General features: G+C 47.7%; 1 protein-coding gene across 1 annotated transcript in view; it reads left to right on the plus strand.

The window, feature by feature from the left end:
- Positions 1-13,819, plus strand: part of LOC142254884 (meckelin-like) — a 42,582-nt gene that overhangs the window by 15,768 nt on the left and 12,995 nt on the right. Inside the window, 6 exon segments of the mRNA XM_075326233.1 lie at positions 3,682-3,780; positions 6,217-6,312; positions 6,420-6,519; positions 6,819-6,937; positions 7,217-7,357; positions 7,437-7,517. Of these exon segments, the coding sequence (XP_075182348.1) occupies positions 3,682-3,780; positions 6,217-6,312; positions 6,420-6,519; positions 6,819-6,937; positions 7,217-7,357; positions 7,437-7,517 (636 nt within the window).

The following is a 13,819-nucleotide window of genomic DNA, read 5'->3' on the forward strand; positions in this document are numbered from 1 at the left end:
TATCTGTAGACAGACTGTTTGGTGAGCAATTGGCTGAAATCATTAAACAGTCCAAGGGTAAAGACTCCTCCTTACCCCAGCCCAGATCAAGCAAACCTCAACAAAGGAGGTGGCAGTCGAGGTTTCGGTCCTTTCGAGGCTCCGGCAAGGCCCAATTCTCCTCGTCCAAAGGGACTCAGAAGGAGCAAAGGGGCTCAGATTCCTGGCGGGCTCACTCACGCCCCAAGAAAGCAACCGGAGGAACCGCTTCCAAGGCGGCTGCCTCATGACTTTCGGCCTCCTCCCTCCGCATCCTCGGTCGGTGGCAGGCTCTCCCGCTTTTGCGACATTTGGCTGCCACAGGTCAAGGACCGGTGGGTAACAGACATTTTGTCTCACGGGTACAGGATAGAGTTCAGTTCTCGTCCTCCGCCTCGGTTCTTCAGAACTTCCCCACATCCCGGCCGAGCAGATGCTCTTCTGCAGGCGGTGGGCTCACTAAGAGCAGAAGGAGTGGTGATCCCTGTTCCTCTTCAGGAACAAGGGCAAGGTTTTTACTCCAATCTCTTCGTGGTTCCAAAAAAGGACGGCTCGTTCCGTCCTGTTCTGGACCTAAAGCTGCTCAACAAGCATGTGAACGCCAGGCGGTTCCGGATGGAATCCCTCCGCTCCGTCATTGCCTCAATGTCTCAGGGAGATTTCCTTGCATCAATAGACATCAAAGATGCTTATCTCCACGTACCGATTGCTACAGAGCACCAACGTTTTCTACGTTTTGTGATAGGAGACGACCATCTTCAGTTCGTAGCTCTGCCATTTGGTCTGGCGACAGCCCCACGGGTTTTCACCAAGGTCATGGCGGCAGTGGTAGCAGTCTTGCACTCTCAGGGACACTCTGTGATCCCTTACTTAGACGATCTACTTGTCAAAGCACCCTCTCAAGAGGCATGCCAACACAGCCTGAATGTTGCGCTGGAGACTCTCCAGACTGTCGGGTGGATCATCAACTTTTCAAAGTCAAACCTGGCACCGACTCAATCACTAACGTATCTTGGCATGGAGTTTCATACTCTCTCAGCGATAGTGAAGCTTCCGCTGGACAAGCAGCGGTCACTACAGACAGGGGTACAGTCTCTCCTTCATGGTCAGTCGCACTCCTTAAGGCGCCTCATGCACTTCCTAGGGAAGATGGTGGCAGCAATGGAGGCAGTCCCGTTCGCGCAGTTTCATCTGCGCCCACTTCAATGGGACATTCTCCGCCAATGGGACGGGAAGTCAACTTCCCTGGACAGGAAAGTCTCCCTTTCCCAGACGGCCAAGGACTCTCTGCAATGGTGGCTTCTTCCCACCTCATTATCACAGGGAAGATCATTCCTACCCCCATCCTGGGCAGTGGTCACGACAGACGCGAGTCTGTCAGGGTGGGGAGCAGTGTTTCTCCACCACAGGGCTCAGGGTACGTGGTCTCAGCAGGAGTCCACCCTTCAGATCAATGTTCTGGAAATCAGGGCAGTGTATCTTGCCCTACTAGCCTTCCAGCAGTGGCTGGAAGGAAAGCAGATCCGAATTCAGTCGGACAACTCCACAGCGGTGGCATACATCAACCACCAAGGAGGGACACGCAGTCGGCAAGCCTTCCAGGAAGTCCGGCGGATTCTGTTGTGGGTGGAGGACAGAGCATCCACCATATCAGCGGTTCACATCCCGGGCGTAGAAAACTGGGAAGCAGACTTCCTCAGTCGCCAGGGCATGGACGCAGGGGAATGGTCCCTTCACCCGGACGTGTTTCAGGAGATCTGTCGCCGCTGGGGAATGCCGGACGTAGACCTAATGGCGTCTCGGCACAACAACAAGGTCCCAACCTTCATGGCGCGGTCTCGCGATCAAAGAGCTCTAGCGGCAGACGCCTTAGTGCAAGATTGGTCGCAGTTCCAGCTACCCTATGTGTTTCCCCCTCTGGCACTCTTGCCCAGAGTGCTACGCAAGATCAGATCCGATTGCCGCCGCGCCATCCTCGTCGCCCCAGACTGGCCGAGGAGGTCGTGGTACCCGGACCTGTGGCATCTCATGGTCGGCGAACCGTGGGCGCTACCAGACCGGCCAGACTTACTGTCACAAGGGCCGTTTTTCCACCTGAATTCTGCGGCCCTGAACCTGACTGTGTGGCCATTGAGTCCTGGATCCTAGCGTCTTCAGGATTGTCTCAAGGGGTCGTTGCCACCATGAGACAAGCTAGGAAACCCACGTCTGCTAAGATCTATCACAGGACGTGGAAGATTTTCTTATCCTGGTGCTCTGCACAGGGAGTGTCCCCCTGGCCATTCGCGTTACCTACTTTTCTTTCCTTCCTGCAATCTGGGTTGGAAAAGGGCTTGTCGCTCGGCTCCCTTAAAGGGCAAGTCTCGGCACTATCCGTGTTTTTTCAGAAGCGTCTAGCACGACTTTCTCAGGTGCGCACGTTCCTGCAGGGGGTTTGTCATATCGTCCCTCCGTACAGGCGGCCGTTAGATCCATGGGATCTAAACAGGGTACTAGTTGCTCTCCAGAAGCCGCCCTTTGAGCCTCTGAGGGATGTTTCACTTTCTCGTCTCTCACAGAAAGTGGCCTTTCTGGTAGCGGTCACGTCTCTTCGGAGAGTGTCTGAACTAGCAGCGCTGTCATCCAAGGCTCCTTTCCTGGTCTTCCACCAGGACAAGGTAGTGCTGCGCCCCATTCAGGAGTTTCTCCCTAAGGTGGTATCCTCTTTTCATCTTAATCAGGATATCTCTTTGCCTTCCTTTTGTCCTCATCCAGTTCTTCGGTATGAAAAGGATTTACATTTGTTAGATCTGGTGAGAGCACTCAGAATCTACATTTCCCGCACGGCGCCCCTGCGCCGCTCGGATGCACTCTTTGTCCTTGTCGCTGGTCAGCGCAAAGGGTCGCAGGCTTCCAAATCCACCCTGGCTCGATGGATCAAAGAACCAATTCTTGAGGCCTACCGTTCTACTGGGCTTCCGGTTCCATCAGGGCTGAAGGCCCATTCTACCAGAGCCGTGGGTGCGTCCTGGGCATTACGACACCAGGCTACGGCTCAGCAGGTGTGCCAGGCAGCTACCTGGTCGAGTCTGCACACTTTCACCAAACATTATCAGGTGCATACCTATGCTTCGGCGGACGCCAGCCTAGGTAGAAGAGTCCTGCAGGCGGCAGTTGCCTCCCCGTAGGGGAGGGCTGTCTTTGCAGCTCTAACATGAGGTATTTCTTTACCCACGCAGGGACAGCTTTTGGACGTCCCAATCGTCTGGGTCTCCCAATGGAGCGCCGAAGAAGAAGGGAATTTTGTTACTTACCGTAAATTCCTTTTCTTCTAGCTCCTATTGGGAGACCCAGCACCCGCCCTGTTGTCCTTCGGGATTGTTGGTTTTTTTCGGGTACACATGTTGTTCATGTTGAACGGTTTTCAGTTCTCCGATGTTACTTCGGAGTGAATTTGTTTAAACCAGTTATTGGCTTTCCTCCTTCTTGCTTTAGCACTAAAACTGAGCAGCCCGTGATCCCACGGGGGGTGTATAGCCAGAAGGGGAGGGGCCTTACACTTTTTAGTGTAATGCTTTGTGTGGCCTCCGGAGGCAGTGCTATACACCCAATCGTCTGGGTCTCCCAATAGGAGCTAGAAGAAAAGGAATTTACGGTAAGTAACAAAATTCCCTTCTTCTCTAGTTGATAATAAAATTCCTGGCCTTCCTGAGCGGCACATTGGCAAATACATTCTTCCTCGTGTCTTACGGGACCGCGATCTACTGGCTGATAGCATTCAAGGTAAAGCAACATAATACTGCCCCTATGTACAGGAATACTGCCCCCATGTACAAGAATATAACTACTATAATACTGCCCCTATGTACAAGAATATAACTACTATAATACTGCCCCTATGTACAGGAATATAACTACTATAATACTGCCCCTATGTACAAGAATATAACTACTATAATACTGCCCCCTATGTACAAGAATATATCTACTATAATACTGCCTCTATGTACAAGAATATAACTACTATAATACTGCCCCCTATGTACAAGAATATATCTACTATAATACTGCCTCTATGTACAAGAATATAACTACTATAATACTGCCCCCATGTACAAGAATATAACTACTATAATACTGCCCCTATGTACAGGAATATAACTACTATAATACTGCCCCCTATGTACAAGAATATAACTACTATAATACTGCCCCTATGTACAGGAATATAACTACTATAATACTGCCCCCTATGTACAAGAATATAACTACTATAATACTGCCCCCTATGTACAAGAATATAACTACTATAATACTGCCCCTATGTACAAGAATATAACTACTATAATACTGCCCCTATGTACAAGAATATAACTACTATAATACTGCCCCTATGTACAAGAATATAACTACTATAATACTGCCCCCTATATACAAGAATATAACTGCTATAATACTACCCCTATGTACAGGAATATAACTACTATAATACTGCTCCTATATACAAGAATATAACTACTATAATACTGCCCCCTATGTACAAGAATATAACTACTATAATACTGCCCCCTATGTACAAGAATATAACTACTATAATACTGCCCCCTATATACAAGAATATAACTGCTATAATACTACCCCTATGTACAGGAATATAACTACTATAATACTGCTCCTATATACAAGAATATAACTACTATAATACTGCTCCTATATACAAGAATATAACTACTATAATACTACCCCTATGTACAGGAATAAAACTACTATAATACTGCTCCTATATACAAGAATATAACTACTATAATACTGCTCCTATGTACAAGAATATAACTACTATAATACTGCCCCTATGTACAGGAATATAACTACTATAATACTGCTCCTATATACAAGAATATAACTACTATAATACTGCCCCTATGTACAGGAATATAACTACTATAATACTGCCCCTATGTACAGGAATATAACTACTATAATACTGCCCCTATATACAAGAATATAACTACTATAATACTGCCCCTATATACAAGAATATAACTACTATAATACTGCTCCTATGTACAAGAATATAACTACTATAATACTGCTCCTATATACAAGAATATAACTGCTATAATACTGCCCCTATATACAAGAATATAACTACTATAATACTGCCCCCTATGTACAAGAATATAACTGCTATAATACTGCTCCCTATGTACAAGAATATAACTACTATAATACTGCTCCTATATACAAGAATATAAGTACTATAATACTGCTCCTATATACAAGAATATAACTACTATAATACTGCTCCCTATGTACAAGAATATAACTGCTATAATACTGCCTCTATGTACAAGAACATAACTACTATAATACTGCCCCTATATACAAGAATATAGCTACTATAATACTGCCCCTATATACAAGAATATAACTACTATAATACTGCCCCTTATGTACAGGAATATAACTTCTATAATACTGCCCCTATATACAAGAATATAACTACTATAATACTGCCCCTTATGTACAGGAATATAACTTCTATAATACTGCCCCTATATACAAGAATATAACTACTATAATACTGCCCCCTATATACAAGAATATAACTACTATAATACTGCCCCCTATGTACAAGAATATAACTACTATAATACTGCCCCCTATGTACAAGAATATAACTACTATAATACTGCCCCCTATGTACAAGAATATAACTACTATAATACTGCCCCTATATACAAGAATATAACTACTAAAATACTGTCCCCTATATACAAGAATATAACTACTATAATACTGCCCCTATGTACAAGAATATAACTACTATAATACTGCCCCTATGTACAAGAATATAACTACTATAATACTGCCCCTATGTACAAGAATATAACTACTATAATACTGCCCCTATATACAAGAATATAACTACTATAATACTGCCCCTATATACAAGAATATAACTACTATAATACTGTCCCCTATATACAAGAATATAACTACTATAATACTGCCCCTATGTACAAGAATATAACTACTATAATACTGCCCCTATGTACAAGAATATAACTACTATAATACTGCCCCTATGTACAAGAATATAACTACTATAATACTGCCCCTATATACAAGAATATAACTACTATAATACTGCCCCTTATGTACAGGAATATAACTTCTATAATACTACCTCTCATTAGCGGCACATTACTTTTGCAGGGTCAGACGTCGGTGGTCGGTGTGACTTTACCTCCCGCTGGGGGTCAGGTGGAGACAGATTTCATTATTTACTTATCCGTGGCGTTTTCTCTGAAGGTACGGGGGAGGGCGGTATGGAGGGGTTGGGTGGCGGTGGGGGGGTGTTTGTGAAGGTTTTCTTGCTCTTCCTCCGTCCTCGGCTGATTCTCGCTCCGTTTCTTCAGGCGCTGCAGCTCATCCATTTGCTCGTCTCACAGCTCACATACAACATTTTCCTGATTGACTGGGAAAAACCAAAGGATAAAGCTCCATCTAGTGCACAAGGTTGGTCCGTTACGCCACGCCGGGGTCTCGTCATGTTCACGTATTTTTGTTATTTAGGGTGACGCTGTCCCGTGTGTAGCGCAGGCGGCACGGGGGAGATTGATAAATTGTTTACTGACAAGACTAACTTGTATTTTATATGCTCCACCATTTATATTGTAGGAGTCCGGTGGGCGGGGCTAATCAGTGATTTCCCTGTGAGTGTGACTATAGTATAGTGAATAGGACCGCCCACTGGACTCCTAAGCTGAAAATAGGCCAGTAGGGAACAAGCTCCTTCTCACAGCCATATTTTCTAGGAAAGTCCAATGTCAGCTTCTGGAGGACCATCTTGGTGGCCAACGAGTGGAATGAGATCCAGACTCACCGGAAGCTCAGTCCGCTGCTGCAGCTCTTCTTGGTTCTGCTTCTGCTGGAGGTAAAAAAGCCGGATGAGTTTACATTATATAGGTTTTAGGAGGGAAGGAGCCTATCATGTGCTCCCACCTGCGGACCAATCAGAGTGCAGACACCAGGTAGTCAGACATGGCCGTCTCTGCTGTGCCGCCTCTGCTGTGCCGCCTCTGCTGTGCCGCCTCTGCTGTGCCGCCTCCGCTGTGCCGCTGCTCTGATTTTTTTATTTAACAAACATGGAAAAAAAAAATAGTGAGAATTATTAAAATATATATATAATTGTTTTGTCATTTCTTTCTTTTAGGTTGTCGGCCTTAAAAACATTGCAACTAAGGACCTTACCCTGGACCTGACCCCGTCAGCCGGGAGCTACCAAGCTCCAATGAGCCCGATCCTGAGGTTCGGCATCTCCGCCTCCATGTGGCTGGCCGTCGGGATCGTACAGGTCAGTGGGGATTGGATTGTGTAATGATGAAGACTGGACCAGGGCCGGGTCCATTAATGTCTCCTGCTCTGCATTTCAGGTTCTGTTCTTCATTTTTATCTATGAGAGATTCTTTGAAGACAAAATTAAACAATTTGTGGATCTGTGTTCTCTCAGCAACGTGAGTTTTATTCTTCAGTCTGTCTGCAGCCACCACTAGAGGGAGCTCCCTGTATACAGAGATACATGATAAGATCCTGTCTGCAGCCACCACTAGAGGGAGCTCCCTGTATACAGAGATACATGATAAGATCCTGTCTGCAGCCACCACTAGGGGGAGCTCCCTGTATACAGAGATACATGATAAGATCCTGTCTGCAGCCACCACTAGGGGGAGCTCCCTGTATACAGAGATACATGATAAGATCCTGTCTGCAGCCACCACTAGGGGGAGATCCCTGTATACAGAGATACATGATAAGATCCTGTCTGCAGCCACCACTAGGGGGAGTTCCCTGTATACAGAGATACATGATAAGATCCTGTCTGCAGCCACCACTAGGGGGAGCTCCCTGTATACAGAGATACATGATAAGATCCTGTCTGCAGTCACCACTAGAGGGAGCTCCCTGTATACAGAGATACATGATAAGATCCTGTCTGCAGTCACCACTAGAGGGAGCTCCCTGTATACAGAGATACATGATAAGATCCTGTCTGCAGCCACCACTAGGGGGAGTTCCCTGTATACAGAGACACATGATAAGATCCTGTCTGCAGCCACCACTAGGGGGAGCTCCCTGTATACAGAGATACATGATAAGATCCTGTCTGCAGCCACCACTAGAGGGAGCTCCCTGTATACAGAGATACATAAGATCCTGTCTGCAGCCTCCACTAGGGGGAGCTCCCTGTATACAGAGATACATGATAAGATCCTGTCTGCAATCACCACTAGGGGGAGCTCCCTGTATACAGAGATACATGATAAGATCCTGTCTGCAGCCACCACTAGAGGGAGCTCCCTGTATACAGAGATACATGATAAGATCCTGTCTGCAGCCACCACTAGAGGGAGCTCCCTGTATACAGAGATACATGATAAGATCCTGTCTGCAATCACCACTAGGGGGAGCTCCCTGTATACAGAGATACATGATAAGATCCTGTCTGCAGCCACCACTAGGGGGAGCTCCCTGTATACAGAGACACATGATAAGATCCTGTCTGCAGCCACCACTAGGGGGAGCTCCCTGTATACAGAGATACATGATAAGATCCTGTCTGCAGCCACCACTAGGGGGAGCTCCCTGTATACAGAGATACATGATAAGATCCTGTCTGCAATCACCACTAGGGGGAGCTCCCTGTATACAGAGATACATGATAAGATCCTGTCTGCAGCCACCACTAGGGGGAGCTCCCTGTATACAGAGATACATGATAAGATCCTGTCTGCAGCCACCACTAGGGGGAGCTCCCTGTATACAGAGATACATGATAAGATCCTGTCTGCAGCCACCACTAGGGGGAGCTCCCTGTATACAGAGATACATGATAAGATCCTGTCTGCAGCCACCACTAGGGGGAGCTCCCTGTATACAGAGATACATGATAAGATCCTGTCTGCAGCCACCACTAGGGGGAGCTCCCTGTATACAGAGATACATGATAAGATCCTGTCTGCAGCCACCACTAGGGGGAGCTCCCTGTATACAGAGATACATGATAAGATCCTGTCTGCAGCCACCACTAGGGGGAGCTCCCTGTATACAGAGATACATGATAAGATCCTGTCTGCAGCCACCACTAGGGGGAGCTCCCTGTATACAGAGATACATGATAAGATCCTGTCTGCAGCCACCACTAGGGGGAGCTCCCTGTATACAGAGATACATGATAAGATCCTGTCTGCAGCCACCACCAGGGGGAGCTCCCTGTATACAGAGATACATGATAAGATCCTGTCTGCAGCCACCACTAGGGGGAGCTCCCTGTATACAGAGATACATGATAAGATCCTGTCTGCAGTCACCACTAGGGGGAGCTCCCTGTATACAGAGATACATGATAAGATCCTGTCTGCAGCCACCACTAGGGGGAGCTCCCTGTATACAGAGATACATGATAAGATCCTGTCTGCAGACACCACTAGGGGGAGCTCCCTGTATACATACATACATGATAAGATCCTGTCTGCAGCCACCACTAGGGGGAGCTCCCTGTATACAGAGATACATGATAAGATCCTGTCTGCAGCCACCACTAGGGGGAGCTCCCTGTATACAGAGATACATGATAAGATCCTGTCTGCAGCCACCACTAGGGGGAGCTCCCTGTATACAGAGATACATGATAAGAACCTGTCTGCAGTCACCACTAGGGGAGCTCCCTGTATACAGGGATACATGATAAGATCCTGTCTGCAGCCACCACTAGGGAGAGCTCCCTGTATACAGAGATACATGATAAGATCCTGTCTGCAGCCACCACTAGGGGGAGCTCCCTGTATACAGGGATACATAAGATCCTGTCTGCAGTCACCACTAGGGGGAGCTCCCTGTATACAGAGATACATGAGAAGATCCTGTCTGCAGCCACCACTAGGGGGAGCTCCCTGTATACAGAGATACATGATAAGATCCTGTCTGCAGTCACCACTAGGGGGAGCTCCCTGTATACAGAGACACATGATAAGATCCTGTCTGCAGTCACCACTAGGGGGAGCTCCCTGTATACAGAGACACATGATAAGATCCTGTCTGCAGTCACCACTAGGGGGAGCTCCCTGTATACAGAGATACATGATAACATCCTGTCTGCAGCCACCGCTAGGGGGAGCTCCCTGTATACAGAGACACATAAGATCCTGTCTGCAGCCACCACTAGGGGGAGCTCCCTGTATACAGAGATACATGATAAGATCCTGTCTGCAGCCACCACTAGGGGGAGCTCCCTGTATACAGAGATACACGATAAGATTCTGTCTGCAGTCACCACTAGGGGGAGCTCCCTGTATACAGAGATACACGATAAGATTCTGTCTGCAGTCACCACTAGGGGGAGCTCCCTGTATACAGAGATACACGATAAGATTCTGTCTGCAATCACCACTAGGGGGAGCTCCCTGTATACAGAGATACACGATAAGATCCTGTCTGCAGTCACCACTAGGGGGAGCTCCCTGTATACAGAGATACATGATAAGATCCTGTCTGCAGTCACCACTAGGGGGAGCTCCCTGTATACAGAGATACATGATAAGATCCTGTCTGCAGACACCACTAGGGGGAGCTCCCTGTATACAGAGATACATGATAAGATCCTGTCTGCAGCCACCACTAGGGGGAGCTCCCTGTATACAGAGATACATGATAAGATCCTGCCTGCAGTCACCACTAGGGGGAGCTCCCTGTATACAGAGATACATGATAAGGTCCTGTCTGCAGTCACCACTAGGGGGAGCTCCCTGTATACAGAGATACATGATAAGATCCTGTCTGCAGTCACCACTAGGGGGAGCTCCCTGTATACAGAGATACATGATAAGCTCCTGTCTCCAGCCACCACTAGGGGGAGCTCCCTGTATACAGAGATACATGATAAGATCCTGTCTGCAGCCACCACTAGGGGGAGCTCCCTGTATACAGAGATACATGATAAGATCCTGTCTGCAGCCACCACTAGAGGGAGCTGCCTGTATACAGAGATACATGATAAGATCCTGTCTGCAGCCACCACTAGGGGGAGCTCCCTGCATACAGAGATACATGATAAGATCCTGTCTGCAGCCTCCACTAGGGGGAGCTCCCTGTATACAGAGATACATGATAAGATCCTGTCTGCAGCCACCACTAGGGGGAGCTCCCTGTATACAGAGATACATAAGAGCCTGTCTGCAGCCACCACTAGGGGGAGCTCCCTGTATACAGAGATACATGATAAGATCCTGTCTGCAGTCACCACTAGGGGGAGCTCCCTGTATACAGAGACACATGATAAGATCCTGTCTGCAGTCACCACTAGGGGGAGCTCCCTGTATACAGAGACACATGATAAGATCCTGTCTGCAGTCACCACTAGGGGGAGCTCCCTGTATACAGAGATACATGATAACATCCTGTCTGCAGCCACCACTAGGGGGAGCTCCCTGTATACAGAGACACATGATAATATCCTGTCTGCAGTCACCACTAGGGGGAGCTCCCTGTATACAGAGATACATGATAAGATCCTGTCTGCAGCCACCACTAGGGGGAGCTCCCTGTATACAGAGATACATGATAAGATCCTGTCTGCAGCCACCACTAGGGGGAGCTCCCTGTATACAGAGATACACGATAAGATTCTGTCTGCAATCACCACTAGGGGGAGCTCCCTGTATACAGAGATACATGATAAGATCCTGTCTGCAGTCACCACTAGGGGGAGCTCCCTGTATACAGAGATACATGATAAGATCCTGTCTGCAGTCACCACTAGGGGGAGCTCCCTGTATACAGAGATACATGATAAGATCCTGTCTGCAGACACCACTAGGGGGAGCTCCCTGTATACAGAGATACATGATAAGATCCTGTCTGCAGTCACCACTAGGGGGAGCTCCCTGTATACAGAGATACATGATAAGATCCTGTCTGCAGCCACCACTAGGGGGAGCTCCCTGTATACAGAGATACATGATAAGATCCTGCCTGCAGTCACCACTAGGGGGAGCTCCCTGTATACAGAGATACATGATAAGGTCCTGTCTGCAGTCACCACTAGAGGGAGCTCCCTGTATACAGAGATACATGATAAGATCCTGTCTGCAGTCACCACTAGAGGGAGCTCCCTGTATACAGAGATACATGATAAGATCCTGTCTGCAGTCACCACTAGGGGGAGCTCCCTGTATACAGAGATACATGATAAGATCCTGTCTGCAGCCTCCACTAGGGGGAGCTCCCTGTATACAGAGATACATGATAAGATCCTGTCTGCAGTCACCACTAGGGGGAGCTCCCTGTATACAGAGATACATGATAAGCTCCTGTCTCCAGCCACCACTAGGGGGAGCTCCCTGTATACAGAGATACATGATAAGATCCTGTCTGCAGCCACCACTAGGGGGAGCTCCCTGTATACAGAGATACATGATAAGATCCTGTCTGCAGTCACCACTAGGGGGAGCTCCCTGTATACAGAGATACATGATAAGATCCTGTCTGCAGCCACCACTAGGGGGAGCTCCCTGTATAGAGACACATGATAAGATCCTGTCTGCAGCCACCACTAGGGGGAGCTCCCTGTATACAGAGATACATGATAAGATCCTGTCTGCAGACACCACTAGGGGGAGCTCCCTGTATACAGAGATACATGATAAGATCCTGTCTGCAGCCACCACTAGAGGGAGCTGCCTGTATACAGAGATACATGATAAGATCCTGTCTGCAGCCACCACTAGGGGGAGCTCCCTGCATACAGAGATACATGATAAGATCCTGTCTGCAGCCTCCACTAGGGGGAGCTCCCTGTATACAGAGATACATGATAAGATCCTGTCTGCAGCCACCACTAGGGGGAGCTCCCTGTATACAGAGATACATAAGAGCCTGTCTGCAGCCACCACTAGGGGGAGCTCCCTGTATACAGAGATACATGATAAGATCCTGTTTGCAGACACCACTAGGGGGAGCTCCCTGTATACAGAGATACGTGATAATATCCTGTCTGCAGTCACCACTAGGGGGAGCTCCCTGTATACAGAGATACATGATAAGATCCTGTTTGCAGACACCACTAGGGGGAGCTCCCTGTATACAGAGATACATGATAAGATCCTGTCTGCAGCCTCCACTAGGGGGAGCTCCCTGTATACAGAGATACATGATAAGATCCTGTCTGCAGCCACCACTAGAGGGAGCTCCCTGTATACAGAGATACATGATAAGATCCTGTCTGCAGCCTCCACTAGGAGGAGCTCCCTGTATACAGAGATATATGATAAGATCCTGTCTGCAGCCACCACTAGGGGGAGCTCCCTGTATACAGAGATACATGATAAGATCCTGTTTGCAGACACCACTAGGGGGAGCTCCCTGTATACAGAGATACATGATAAGATCCTGTCTGCAGCCACCACTAGGAGGAGCTCCCTGTATACAGAGATACATGGTAAGATCCTGTTTGCAGACACCACTAGGGGGAGCTCCCTGTATACAGAGATACATGATAATATCCTGTCTGCAGTCACCACTAGGGGGAGCTCCCTGTATACAGAGATACATGGTAAGATCCTGTCTGCAGCCACCACTAGGGGGAGCTCCCTGTATACAGAGATACATGATAATATCCTGTCTGCAGTCACCACTAGGGGGAGCTCCCTGTATACAGAGATACATGATAACATCCTGTCTGCAGCCACCACTAGGGGGAGCTCCCTGTATACAGAGATACATGATAAGATCCTGTCTGCAGCCACCACTAGGGGGAGCTCCC

Source organism: Anomaloglossus baeobatrachus, chromosome 10 (assembly GCF_048569485.1).
Source record: "Anomaloglossus baeobatrachus isolate aAnoBae1 chromosome 10, aAnoBae1.hap1, whole genome shotgun sequence".
NCBI classification, from domain to species: Eukaryota; Metazoa; Chordata; class Amphibia; order Anura; family Aromobatidae; genus Anomaloglossus; species Anomaloglossus baeobatrachus.